Source organism: Talpa europaea, assembly GCF_964194135.1.
Source record: "Talpa europaea genome assembly, chromosome: 12".
NCBI lineage: Eukaryota > Metazoa > Chordata > Mammalia > Eulipotyphla > Talpidae > Talpa > Talpa europaea.
The window spans coordinates 66217408-66232037 of record NC_140079.1 but is presented as its reverse complement, the minus strand read 5'-3'; the positions used below and the strand labels follow the sequence as shown (position 1 = coordinate 66232037).

Below are 14630 nucleotides of genomic sequence, written 5' to 3'. Positions count from 1 at the left end.
AAAAAACTCCCTAACTCAGTGTTAAGAACACAGTAGGTAGATAACTGCTGCCTGACAATCACTTAACATTACCAAGAGCATCCAGTGCCAGCTATGGATATCAACAATCAGGAAGAACCACCCAACAACATAAAGGAACAATCTGTAAATGATGTCACCAACTCTAACAAATTTGTTAATGATAGTCACTATGACATATTATTCATTCTTGCTTCATGATCACATGAAATAGTAATATCTTTTAAGGTTACATACTGAAGAGCAGCACTTGCCCTACTGCACAAAAAAAGGTTGCCCACATGAATGCTCTAGAACCCCTCAATGTATAGCTGAGAGGTCTTGTCCTACTCAGTGCCAAATGTCTGCAATGCAGTCACTGCTTGAGCAATGGCTGCACAGTAGTAGGATTAAATAAATATACAAAGTATTCCCTTAAAATGGTAAGGGGTACTTCTGCATTCAGATGTAAAATACAATAACCCAGGAATGGAAGAGAAGAAATAGGAAATAGTCCTTAGGTTACTGATTAAAGCAAAGTTTGATACAGATATCCCCTCTTGTAGGCACTCAGCGGGTAGAAAGTAGCCACAACAAACTTCCCGTCAAACATCCTTCCAGTCAGTAATTTCTGAGCAGCTTTGGAATCACCAGCATTTGCATACTCAACAAAAACCTGTAAGAGGACAGAGAAACAAAGCAACTTCATTTCCATTGAGATCATTTTTAGAATAGCATTTCTCCAACTAGAGAGTCAGTGAGTGTGTGTGTGTGTGTGTGTGTGTGTGTGTGTGTGTATCACTTGGGGACCTTGTTACAACACAGATTCTGCTTCATCAGGTATAAGGTGGGGCCTGAGTTTCTGCATTCCTAAACAAACTCCCTGGTAAGGCCAAAGGTACTGGCCCATGGATCATATTTTTTGAGCAAAACAGTTAGAATTCTAATTTCCTCAGGATTCTGCAATTTTGAACAATTCATCAAAAACAAGTAGGATGAAAAATACACAACCTTCTGCTAAGTTCATACAGGAGTGCTGAAATAGTGCTAGATATTTGGGAAGACTAGGACAGAAAAGCCCAAAGAGCAATTGCCTTCCAAATTCCACAAAGATACCTAGCTACATTTTTAGAAGTGGGAAGAGAAAATACTGATCAAAAGTCACTGAAATTATACCTCTTAAAAGATTAGTAGGTGCCATACTATAGCGGGAATACTAAAACTAGATAATTTCCTTTTTCAGAACACCTGAATTCCTGTGTATGGTCTCAGAGGACACTGTATAACAATTTACAAGTTGTTTTGTTGATCTAAAGGAAAAGTCATAGGGAGGAGAAGTAACATGAAGTGATTTGTCCAGTTACCCATAAATTTGTATGAGAAAAGAACTTTTTCATCTGCATGTCTCATTCTTTCGGTCAACAGTCTTCAAACTGGGGTATGAGCACTCTAGGGCATTCAGACTTTCAAGGAGATGACAGAACAGTTATAAGCAAATCAGTGTCCAGATTCTGAACTTTCAGTTATAACTTTTCCTAAAATTGAATCTATTTAGGAATTTCAGGCAGGTTATCCTTTTCCATCTCCCCCATCATCGGTACCCTTCTCTAACTTAACAAAGTTATTCTACAGGGTGTAGAGTATAGAGAGCTTCAAGGCAGGGAAAGAAGAGGCAATTCCAAACACAGTATATTCTTTAATGAAATCCTTCATTGGGAAACAAAACACTATGCCTTTCCCGTTGTATGCAAATATTTGTTAAGAATGATGTATAACATTAGACCTAGGGTATTTGAGCCTGTGATGGGATTTTCTAAAATCACATATATTATAAAATTGAGCTGGGACTGACTGTGCCTCTTCCAATTTATGAATATATCCACTGTGCCTCTTCCATTCCATGCCTCTGGAAGATAAAGTAGAACAACCAGTGCTAAAAACCACCTTTTCACATATATAAGGTAAGTGGTACTTTTTAGTAATTCTTAAAAACCTATCCCTAACTATGTCATTCACTGGAAATATAATCACTTCCAAGTAACCACAACAATTCAGTCAAGCTGTTTATTTTAAAACTAGCTGCACAGAAAAAAATACCATTAATAAAATGTAATATGATTTCTTTTATAGTAGATATACTTCATATACTTATCTAAGATCTATGTTATCAAACTACATCATGAAATGCATAATCAGTTAATGCTAATTTTATTCACCTTAAGATAAAATATTATAACTCTTTATTTAAAAGTATATATTAAAGGCTCAATTAGCTTCTAAGTTTATATTTTTTCATTATATACAAAAAAGAAGTTGGAAGATAAGGTCCAATAAGAATAATGAAGCTCTGATTTTTTTTAACCTGATTCTAAATAACTCCCAAATCCACACATATAAATGCAGTAAGTGCAGGCATACACTTACAGAAGGAATTACCACGTTTTTTTCTACTCTTTGCTTCATATATAATCTGTAATTTTATCCATTACATCATTCCAAACTAAATAAATAATAAAAGCACATTATTTTTATTTCTTTTGAAGCTAAATAATTAGAGCTACTATCATTTTAATTTTGACTTTTTGTAGTTATAAAATGCATTATGGGTGCCTCCCTGGTGGCTCAGCGGTTGAGCGCTGGGTTGCGAAGCTGCCCGCAGCCTCTGCAGTGCCAATTCAATCTCCGGCCACCGGGCGAGGGTCCCACATGGCACGCAGACCTCTCCTGCCACCCGCTGCTCCCCTCAGCAGTGTATTTCGTCGGTCTGCCTGTTTCTGCTTCCCGCTCTGGCTCTGGTGAATTCTCTCACCCTCCCGCGCTTCTGACTGTACCCAGTGCTTGTATAAATAAATAAATAAATAAATAAATCTTTAAAAAAAAAAAAAAAGACTTAAAAAAAAAATGCATTACGTAATTTATTTTCCAGAGGTATTTGTAATATTCTTAAAAAAAAAAAAAACATAACAGGGGCCTCCCTGGTGGTACAAGGGGTTAAGATGCAACCTATGAAGCTATCCTATGAAGCTTTCGGCAGCCACTGCAACACGAGTTCGATCCCCGGCCAGCGAGGTGAGCCACATGGTGCAGCAGACCTCTCCTGTCTCGCCCGCTGCTCCCCTCAGCAGTTTCAATCTGCCCGTTCTGTTCCCCATTCTGTCTCTGGTGAATTCTCTCACCCCCACACCTCTGGCCTGTACCCCAGTTCTTGTATGCATAAATAAATCTTCAAAAAAAAACATAACAGGTTCATTTGAACTGACAAACTTGAGGAATTTCTCAATTCAAATGAAGGTGATCTTTGCCATCTAGGTAAGAGATATTTTCAATTACCTAAAGATATTAACTCTGTGATTCTAAGAGTTTATCAAAAGTTGCTTTCATTCTCCTTTAAATGTCAGCGAAAGCTTCATAACAAAGTAAAATTCCTCTCGTTGAGGAAGACTTATCTTTTACATATCTTAAAACTGGATACGTATCCCCCCAAATATTACTCTCACTTTTATATTCTGTCTTCCACCTCATTATGACCACTGATTTTAAGTTAGATCATATTAGTCTTAATTCAAAATCTTCCAATCCCTTCCCTTTGCATGCAGAATAAATAAAAACCAGCACTGCCTCAATGGCTGCAAGGTTCACACTACTTTATCTGCCTCCACTCCTGACCAATCTGGTCTAATCCCCTAAGATTTCACCTCTTTTTCGCCCTGCTGTTGTCACACTGAGCTCTTCAAACCTGCAGGGCAGACTTTCAAGAGTCTTGGCACTTGCCATCCCCTCTGCCTGGAATTCTCTTCCTTTCCTACTTCAAACGTAACCTGAGTATGTCCGTCCCTTCCACCCTGTTGAAAAATATACCCCAGCCCACCACAGCACTTCTTCAACCTCTTCATAATCTTTGTCTCACAGCACCTATTTTGTCTCACAGCACCTATTCTGTCTGTTTTGATCACTATTACATTCCAGTGGCTAGAACATAAAATAGACACTCAGTAAATATTAGCTGAATACACAAACAGCAATGACGCATTTAGCAAACACCTGACACTGAATGAGGTAAACACTATTAATATTAGTTTGGCAACAATTTTTCACTAATATTAGAGTGATTTTTTTTTTTCAGTTGCCTAGAACTTTCATAATTTTGAATCACAAGATAAAATAATCTACAACCAAAGACTGTTTCACCACCAGGGACATTTGGCAGTGTTTAAGACATTTTTTGATAGTCACAACTAAGAAGGGAAACATGGGGCAGGGGTGGCAGTAATAAACACAGCTAAATCTCCTATAATACACATAACAGCTTCCTCAGCTAAGAATTACCCAATTCAAATGTCAACAGTGTCAAGGCTGAAAAAACAACCAGAGATAAAATTTAATTGAGAATCACAGTTTCTAAAGAAAACTTTGTGATCAGTTTTAGCCCAAACATTTCACACATGAAAAAGTTAATGCCTATTACAAAGCCAGTCATGTTAAGACTAGACTCAGCTTTCAGAGTTCTCCATGCAGTGCATGTGACTTCTTTAAATCACTGCTAATAATTCCATTATAAAAGGAACCTAACCTAAATGGTTTTCTAATTATACTTAATTAGAACAAAATTTGATCAAAATATTTCTGTAGCTGAACCTGAATTAGCCTATGATTCAACTGATTTCTGTTTAATTCTTTTTTACAATGACTTAAAAGTAGACTAATACTTTTTGAAAAACAAATTTTAACTGAATAAAAAGTGATGCATATTACAGAACTTTTTGAAAAAAGTAAAAACAGGAATAAAAACAGCCATAATGCAAAATTCATAACCCCTACCAACATGTGTACATCTTTCTAAAGAACTGAAACAATTTGTACAGAATTTTACTAAGCTCTGAATAGTTCTGAAATTAAGTAAATATTCAAACTCACTTGTCCTCTGCCAGGATTTTCCTTTGGAACAAGCAGAGAAACCACTGGTCCATATTTTTGACACTCCTCCTTAACATCTTCTACAACATCTGGTTATTAAAACACATAACAGCAACCATCACTTTGGTGTAATTAACAAAAATTCATCACTTTAAGAATGTAAATCATCAAAGAATTCAGGAATCTATAGCTAAGTAATGAGGTCATTTTCTACACCTTCTAAAGTTAAGCTTCAATTAAGGATATAAGTTCAACACATTTAATTTTTTTATATTTTAAAATGCATTTTTTGAATAGTTAATACAAATGATTCAAATTCTTTTAAAAAAGTCTTCTCCCCTCTTTCCCAAATGCCATTCTGTTCTTTCCCCTGAAAACAACATCAGTGTGCTCTCTATCTTTCCATCAAATATGATCATACAACATTTCTTTCAAGTAAAAAGTCCTATCTTACTTTTTTCCTTACTAATCTTTATTATATCTTTAAGACCATCAATATCATTACATGAAATTTTCTCATTTATTTTTTATGGCTGTGTAATATTTTACTCTATGAATGATCAATACTTCAAAGCCCCAAAGCTGAAAAGTAAACTATTTTCAAATTTTTTGCCATTATAAATAATAATATAATAGATAAAACATGTATAATTTCATGTATATATTTCTAAATTGACTTTCTAGAAATGAATTATTAGGTGAAAATTGGTATGAATTTGTAATTTTTTAAGAATTATCGATTTTCCTTTCCAAAGGTTTACCAATTAAAACTCTGCCCACTAAAACATGATAATGTATTTTCCCATACTCTACCTAGCCATAAGGGGTTAAAGTTATCAAATATTTTCTTCTCTGTGAATAGGCAAGAAAGATATCACATCACGGTTTTAAAACATTTCAAAAAATGAGAATGAGGGCCTCCCTGGTTGTGCAACCAGTTAAGACACAACCTATGAAGCTGTCTGCAGCCTCTGCAGCCCAAGTTCGATCCCTGGCCGGCCAGGGAGCTACCCACATGGCGCAGGCGCAGCAGACCTCTCCTGATTCACCTGCTGTTCCCCTCAGCAGTGTACTTCAGTCAGTCCACCTGTTCTGCTCCCCACTCTGTCTCTGGTGAATCCTCTCACCCCCCAACCTCTGGCCTACATCCCAGCTCTTGTATGCATAAATAAATAAATCTTTAAAAAAAGAGAGAGAGAGAATTATATGGTGGAGGTTGGAGGGTTATAGGTATCTTGGTAGTAGGTGGGTGTGGTGTGGTAACTGCATCTGAGGAGGAGTGACCCTATTCCTCTGAATCACAAATGGTGTTCTAAACCAACATTGCATAAATTTAAAAAAGAGAGAATGAAATATATGCGTGAGATACATTTGCATAGCCTTTCCTATAAACTTTCTATTTATATCCTTTATCCATTTCCTACTGGATTGATTTTCAAGGACTCTGTGATGAGGAATATAAATATTTTTTCTAGACTATCATTTTTCTTTTAATCTTTCTTGTGGTGGTTTTTGTTAAGGTGAAAGTTGTATTTTACTGCTTCTGCTTTTTGTGGCAAGCTTGTAAAAGACCTTTACCATCCCAGGAATATTTTTTTAAAATCTCCTGTGACATTACATTATGTAAAATTATTTAATCACTACAACTCTAAGAGCGAGTCATTATAATTATTTGCATTTTACCAATAAAGTTAAATAACTTGTCCTAAGTCATGATGCCAATAAATTGTATAGACAATCTAAATCTAGGCACTCTGACTCTGGCTTGTACTCTGAAATACTTCATTATATTTCTTCCTGAAGATAATAGGAAACTTCTAGAGCATTTTAAGCCTGGTTCTTTATATAATTCCACTTGTAGGAAGAAAATCCTAACTTGCAAATGTGGGATGGATTACAGCTGGGGAAAAACATGAATCTGAAAGGGAAAACTGAATTCATTCATTTACCTAAAAGTATATTGTGAGCAAAAAAAAAAAAAAAAAAAAACAAACTGCCATGATTTTTAAGTTAAAAAATTTCCCCCTATCCTCTTACCTCCCTACCTGTCCTTTCCTTCCTTCACTTACTTGTTTTAATAATCCTTACTTGATATGAAATTTACTTTTATAAATTGGCATGACTGCATCTTATGAGATATATTGGGGAATTGTCCATTAAAGCTCAAGAGGTAGCCAGAAAGCACAGATATCTAGCAGACTTGCCCCTACCAAGATTACAAAACACAACATATATGACTTCTAACTCAGCAAATTTACCTAAAACTAACACATTTAATATGATGATGACTTTGCTAATCAGAAATAACAAAGGTATTTAGTGGTACTACCTTGTCAGTTACACTTTAGCTCATAAGACTCTTGACCATTGTGATTTAATAGCAACATTTAAATACCTAAATACTCAGTGCATTTAGAAATAGAAAAAAAAAAGTGCACATAGCAAGAAACAGAGGAGTAAGTAACTATCTACCTAGGGTTTATTGAAGAAAGTCCAAAGGACCTTAGGAACTATCTCATGCTACTCAGACTGCTAAAACAAAATGCCACAGACTAAGAGGATTATACAACAGACATTTCTTTCTTACAGTTATGAAAGCTGGAAGTCCAAAATCAGGATACAGGCAGATTCGGTGTCTGGAATAGACTGCTGCCTCTTTCTGTATCCTCACACAGTGGAGAGAGGTCTCCTGTCTCTTGTTTTTATAATGGCATTAGCTCCATCACAAGGGTCCCACTCTCATGACTCAACCTAATCCTATAAATCCCTTAAGGTTCCACCTCCAAATACTATCGCATTGAGGAATCAATCAGGATTTTACCATAATGCATTTTGAGGGGATATATTCAATCTTTATTTTATATATTTAGAAATCAGGACTCAATATCCTCATTATATAAATTACGAAAATGTTTACTCCAGACCTAATTAAGAAAGACACACTTTAGGAAGCACTGACCTTCATATTCCTCTTCATTCTCAAGATAATCATCATCCAGCACATTTAGCAGTCTCAGCACTGGAGTAGGAAGCATCACCAGATCTTCAATATGAGGGGCTGTAAAAGTTAATTATAATATGGTTAAACATAAACCCCCCAGATAAAATGGTGAACACCAATTTGGTAAAGGAATTTGGAAATATAAATTAGTTCTGATTATCAAATGACCAAGAAAAAAAATAAATGTCCAAAGAACTTACCAAAAGGAATGCTAAAGAATGGGCTGCACAATGCCATCTCAGCAGGAATTCTCCTGCTCGGATCATCATGAAGCATGCTTAAAAGGCAAAAACGGATATCCTTACAATTATTACCCAATCTTTTGAAAATGCAAGCAATAAACCAAGTAAAAATGACTAAGTGTTCATTGCAGAATCATTAATTATATTATCATGACTTACTGAATCTACAAAAAATATGCTATTTATGGGTAAATGGCTCAATAAATTATGATACATACCAATGACATATTATGTTTTTAAGTTAAAATAATATTTTTTGATTAATATATACAACATGGGAGTGTGATCCACACTCAATATTATAGTGAAAAAACCTAGATATAGATTTAGGGTAATCCAATTCTAAAAAGGGCAAGAGATGAAATTATATTTAAATACTGTCAAATCCCCTGAATAATAGAACTTGATGGCAAAATCAAAAATCTATGGGCAATATCTACTACAACAATACCAGGAAACCCCAATAAACTGCAAAATACAAGAGGCCAGGACAAATTGATAATAACATTAAGACTTTTACCACCTGAACATATACAATGTTTGAAAATATGCAGAGAGGGCCTCCCTGGTGGCGCAGGCAGTTGAGCACAGAGCTGTGAAGCTGACCGCAGCCTCTGCAGCATGAGTTCAATCCCAGCCGGCCGGCGAGATACCCACATGGCACGGCAGACCTCTCCTATCTCACCCGCTGCTCCCCTCAGCCGTGTATTTCAGTCAGTCTGCCTGTTCTGTTCCCCACTCTGTCTCTGTTGAATCCTCTCACCCTCCCGCACAGATGGCCTGTATCCCGGATCTCGTGTAAATAAATAAATCTTAAAAAAAAAAAATATGCAGAAAGAAACAGTTGATCTGACGAACCAGAGGAAAGACTAACTCAACATAGTGAACAGGTATCCACTAGAAAGCACAAGCCAACTTAAGAAAAGTATCTGCAACCACAAGGGGTGATGCACTCTAATTCCAGGTGGATGAAGGGGACCTCTGTAAGAGCTGAGAGGTTGGAGTTACTGAAACACCAACTCAAAACTAGGTAGTCAAAGCTACTACCCAGAGCAAAGTCCCAAAGAGAAAACAACTCTTAGGAACAGAATTCAAACCGAACCAGATGCAGTAAATAAAAATAAAGAGAGTCTGAAACAGAGACAGACACCCCAAAGAATATCTAAAGTAAAACTTTTATTTCTAAAGGAACAAAAATCTCTACATGATCAAGTAAGCCAAAAATAATAAATCCATTCAGTAAAATAAAAATGCTTTAGACAACTGTAAATCAGAGACACACTGTGGGGCGGGGAGGATTAGGGTCAAAATAAGTGGGGGGGGGGTGCAATTGTATGGGGAATATAACCAAAATGAAAATACATACATTGTGCAAAAATGAAAAATGATGTAAGAATTATATAAAATAAAATATTAAAAGATGCTTTAGATAGCAAATATACATGCAAGGGAAGTTTTAATGTAGACGTAATGTACCTTTTGATAAGGTCTCTTAGGTGATAGGCTGGAATTGCGGCATTCACCACTGCTTTACTGGCAAATATGTGATCAATAATAGCAGAACTGTTTGCCTGGAAAAAGGAGAAAAGTCTTCCTTTGATTCAATCTATAGTCATTAAGATTCAAACTATAGTTACTAAGAACTAGGCACACAGCATTATACCGACTGGTTAGTAAGATGCCCCAGAAAGTACTCTTTTTTAAGAGCTCACCATCTTGATGGAGATTATGTAAATAAATGGCTAGAGAGAGGGAACATTTTTTTCTCTCTTCTCAGCACCTAGCACAATACTTAGCAACCACATAAAAATGCAATTTTAGGCAAAATGAGAAAAGGAATGTAAGTTAGGTGAGTCCAAGTGTTAGTGATGAGACTTGAACTGGTTTTCAGATAGAAATAAATTACCAAAGAGAAAAAAGGATAATAATTAAAAATTGCATTTGTCACATTATTCACTGCAGGACACAACATCCTAGGAATCATAGTACTCCCTGAGTGCTATGAAGTATGAACAAGAGAAGAAAGACCCAACACCATCATTATCACTAAAATTTACTGAATACTTACCACAGGCCACACACCAAACTAAAAACTAGGTATCATTTCTTTTTTAACCTCAATACTCTCATGAGACATATACTTTATTATCCTCATTTTACAGAATATAAATCATGGTTTAGTAATACTAAATGACCTAGTAAGAGGTGTAAGCAAAATATGAACCCTACTAATTTGATGTCAGAGCCCACACTCATACACACTTAGCTATTTTGCCTCCACAGAAAGTGATAAAATTAGGATAACGATGTTTTTATCTAAGAAATACTGAAAATTCCATTAGTATACATCTTGCTTCCAAATTCATCCAAAATGTCTGAATGTAACCTAATTCCCATCAGTCCTGGCTCAAGCAAATACAGTTTGAAAGGATCAATGACAATCAAAGCAAAGTCAAGTAACTGATCTGTATTTGGATAAAAGCACTAAAGGAAAAACACTTAGCCTCTTGACTGTTTGGGAGTTTCAATGAGAAAGAATGATACTGATTTACTCCAAGACAGCACTCTTTTGCCAAAAGTAAGCACTATGGATACCCACTAAGCGATTAAAGTATTCCTTTCATGATGACTACTGTTTTAAAGTAATAAAACTTTATATGGTATAAAAGCTACACACAATGTATTGGATGCCAAAAAAATGTCATTTCAATATCAAAACCAGTAATAATTCCAAAATACTGTATTATTTACTAAACCTGTACCTTAAAAGATACTGACACCAACACAACATTGAAGCCGCACAATACAGTTAATTTTGAACTTAAGAACATATAAAATGTTCCTTCCTTATGTCAGAGCTTTGCAACTTAGTAGCTATGTTACTATAGAAACAATGCTACAATCAGCATTCACTTTACTAGGATAGTTCACATATCAGCTACAGATTATTAGGAAGCAATGTGGACTTGTGTATCAAATAGGAGAAACAGAATTTGGGGCTCAAGTCTGGACTATTCAGTTGTAGGACCAGAAGCAAATGACTTTACATATCTGTGGCTCCAGTTTGTTATTTGTGAAAGAATAACCTTTATCCTTTATCTCCTAACAATCTTCATAAAATAATAAAACTTTATATGGTATAATAGCTATAATAGGAGAATTCAATGAGATTATACATTAAATTACCTTTTAAAGCATTAACCATAAACATTGTGAGATTATCATTTAACTTATACCTTTGTATGAGTAGTATTTTAGAATGTAGTACAAATTACTAAACAAGTCACTTTTACGTCTTTGAGAAAATGTATTAAATCATATATTTTATCAAGCACTTACTACATGCCAGGCCCCGATCTAAAAACACATCCGTAGCTATGGGAGTAGAGTGGCAGTCAAGGTACCATAAATGAAGGAAGAGGAGTATGGAAGAGATGAAGGAATCGGAGTCCCCAGTAAGTAACACTATAGAGCACATTTAAAGACTAAGCAAAATAATGGGGCAGTTTACCTTCCATTCCTGAGATCTGACTGTATGTTTCAGTTTCATTCCTGAGAACATTTCCAGTAAAATGATTCCTAGGCTCCACAGATCAACAGCTGAGGTACATTCTGTATCACTCTGCAGGCCAGCCTGGGCCAAGCAATTTTGCAGTTCTGCTTCTGGAGCCCGATACCCGTCTGTCTGAATATACTTTACATCCTAAAGAAGATAAGTAAATATATCCAATAAAAAATTGTTCACTTTCCATCCATTTCTACAATGTATTTACTTCACTAAAACTGCAATAAACCACTTGCCAAACTGAATATCACAAATGTCCAGTCCTTGGTTACCATAATTTTTTGATTCATCAATTAGGCAGTTCTCACAGGCAAGCTGTACACATTCCACAGGGTTGCTTGTTTCTGTAGGTAGTTTCCTGCCTATTAAACCCTGCTGACAAATAAGGACACTCTACTAAGAGCTGATAAACCATGCCACATTTAAAGGGTTGGTCACATGATTTGCCATCAGCTAGCACTCAAATATTGAAGATACCCATTACAGTAATTCAGCAATTAACCAAATACGTAAAGAATAAAAAGCATTCTATGCAGGTAAAATATTCTTAATCATTCCACAGCCCTCTTATGCTTCACCAGCTCTCCCTTGAAAGTCTCTACTAAACCACAGAGATAATTTGAAAATATCTGGCTTAGGTTTTTGGTGGGGAGAGGAGGGAAGAAAGTATTACTTACCTGATTGCCTTCTTTGAAGCTAAGTCCAAAGTCAATAAGCTTAAAACATTCATTCTCTGCACTCCACAGTATGTTACGTGGTTTGAGGTCTGCATGGACATAACCCTCATGATGAAGAAAAGCAAGGGCCTCCAGAACATCTCTGGCACAATGCTGTATCATCCACATGGAACAACCCTGGTGACTGGAATATAAGAGCAATTCCGAAACACTGACATCCAGGAGTTCAAGCAACAGACAGCGTGATGGCACATTTGGAGAGAAGTGAATCGTAAAGACGCCATACAAAGTCACTAAAGAAAGAAAAGTCAGACTCAAAGTAAGTTAAAGCTCCAGTTAAAGCTTTGCAGTACAAATTTAGGTTAGTCTAGGTAAGGATTACTTTATAAGCAAAAAAGCTACCACTGTGCTACTTTTCCCATTAATAAAAATGTTCAAGAAACCGGATTATTTTAATAAAATAAGATGAAATAACCGTCAAGCTGATTATTATTCAAAGATATTAAACACAACACAGTAGTTCAAATTGTGTTTCACCGAACACTCGGTGGGTGAATATGCACTCAATGTACACAGCAAAAATGATGGACTATAAAAACCCAAATATTAAGTATTCTTAAGATGTCACAATGCGCAAAAACAAAAGATTGGTTCTTGATTCAAAATGACACTCTATAACCAAAATATTAAAAGAGATGAAGACTTTCAAGATGGCATTGTAACCTAATTTTTAAGAGCTTTAACAAGTGCCTAGGCCTAAAAAAGCTGCAGAATTTTTCCCCTTAAATACTGGGGTTATAAACACCATTTAGCAAGCTTAAAAAAGAAGGCTACACTGGCGTTAAGAAATTCTTCTTCAAATGGCAATTTAAAAAGATAACTCTTCAAATAAAAAGATTGTCAGGAATTTCTTTACTAGCTGAGCTATAACTAATTATAAGCTCTCTACTGCTATAAAGACAAGGTAGACTGTTTTCTAGATCAGTCGTCAGTAATATTATAAAACTTACATTCTGATTGTCTGCATCAAGAAACAGTCCTCACCAGGATAAAATCTTAAAGCGGTCCTCATTTTCACCTTCCTTAAGGACTCGTGTAATCCTGAGTCATTTTCTCCTACACCAAATATGTATCCTGTAACATCTATATGAGTTACTGGCATTGACGTTCCAAGTCTTAGACTTATTCCCCATTTTCCACTGGTATGCAAAAATTCAAAATTTTCTATACAAGACATGCCAATCTAGCAAAAATATAACCCATTTCACTAAAGCAGGTCACTCTCTTTGAGAATAGGAGCCGACTCCAAAGAGACCCGCAGTAAAACAGAACTTATTGCACATGTAAAGCAAGACCACCAACTTGGGTGTTCTGCAGACAGTGACAGAGTGAAAGGGGGAGGGGAAGGGGCCTGGATCCGGTGAGAGGCCAGACACCCTCTCCCGCTGACCAGGGTGAGACGGAGTGTGCCAAGTTTGGAGAGGGCAGAGTCTGCAAGAGCGGGGCCCTGGGTAGACGAGAAGGGGACCTGGGCATTACCGATGTTCCGATGACCCTGCAGCTGTTCCAGCGCCGCCCTCTCTTTGCGGAAACCGTACTCGGCGGCCGAGGCCGCAGCCCCGGTGGTTCCCGGCGGTAAGAACTGCTTGAGGGCGCCGGGGGGCGAGCCGGGCGTGCCGCAGCAGCGCACTCGGTACACCGAGGCTGAGGAGCCGCTGCCCAGGCGGCTCTGTACCTGCCACAGCCGCCCGAAGGCTTCCAAGAAGCGCGGCGGCTCCGCGCCCCAAGAGCAGCCGGACCCCGCCATCCCTGTGGCCCGAGGGCACTGACGCGGGAGCTGACGCGACGCCCGGGACGGCTGGCAGAGCCCGCGGTCACATCCCCGCCTGCCGGACCAGCGGCTCCGCGGGTACGGGCCTGCAGCCGCCCCACCGCTAGCCGAGAACTCAGGCCGCCATGACACCGGAAACCCTGTACAACCAGGTCCCAGAAGGCGGAAGTGGAGGACGAGCCAATCCTGGCTGCCGAGGGAGGCGGGTCCGACAGGGGCGGGGCTTGGAATCAATGGGGTGCACTGGGCATGCAGGGGGAGACTGAGGCTGAGAGAGGGTTCACTTTTCTGAGTACTTGCCCCTCCTGTCCTAGTGCTAATCTCTTTTACAGACATTTCCTAAAATAAAAACTGGTTCTTTTTCTGGCTGAGGCACTTTGCCACACCACGGGGAGTCCTAGAA

The 14630-nt window shown here is 37.6% G+C and overlaps 1 protein-coding gene across 1 annotated transcript; it reads right to left on the bottom strand.

The window, feature by feature from the left end:
- Positions 1 to 526: 526 nt before the first annotated feature.
- On the bottom strand, positions 527 to 14203 carry UHMK1 (U2AF homology motif kinase 1; the record flags this gene model as incomplete). Its single annotated transcript, XM_084251526.1, has 8 exons — positions 527 to 673; positions 4912 to 5000; positions 7871 to 7969; positions 8113 to 8189; positions 9631 to 9725; positions 11666 to 11857; positions 12397 to 12689; positions 13936 to 14203. 8 exons carry the CDS (start codon positions 14201 to 14203, stop codon positions 527 to 529), a joined length of 1260 nt encoding a protein of 419 aa, XP_084107652.1.
- Positions 14204 to 14630: the final 427 nt, after the last annotated feature.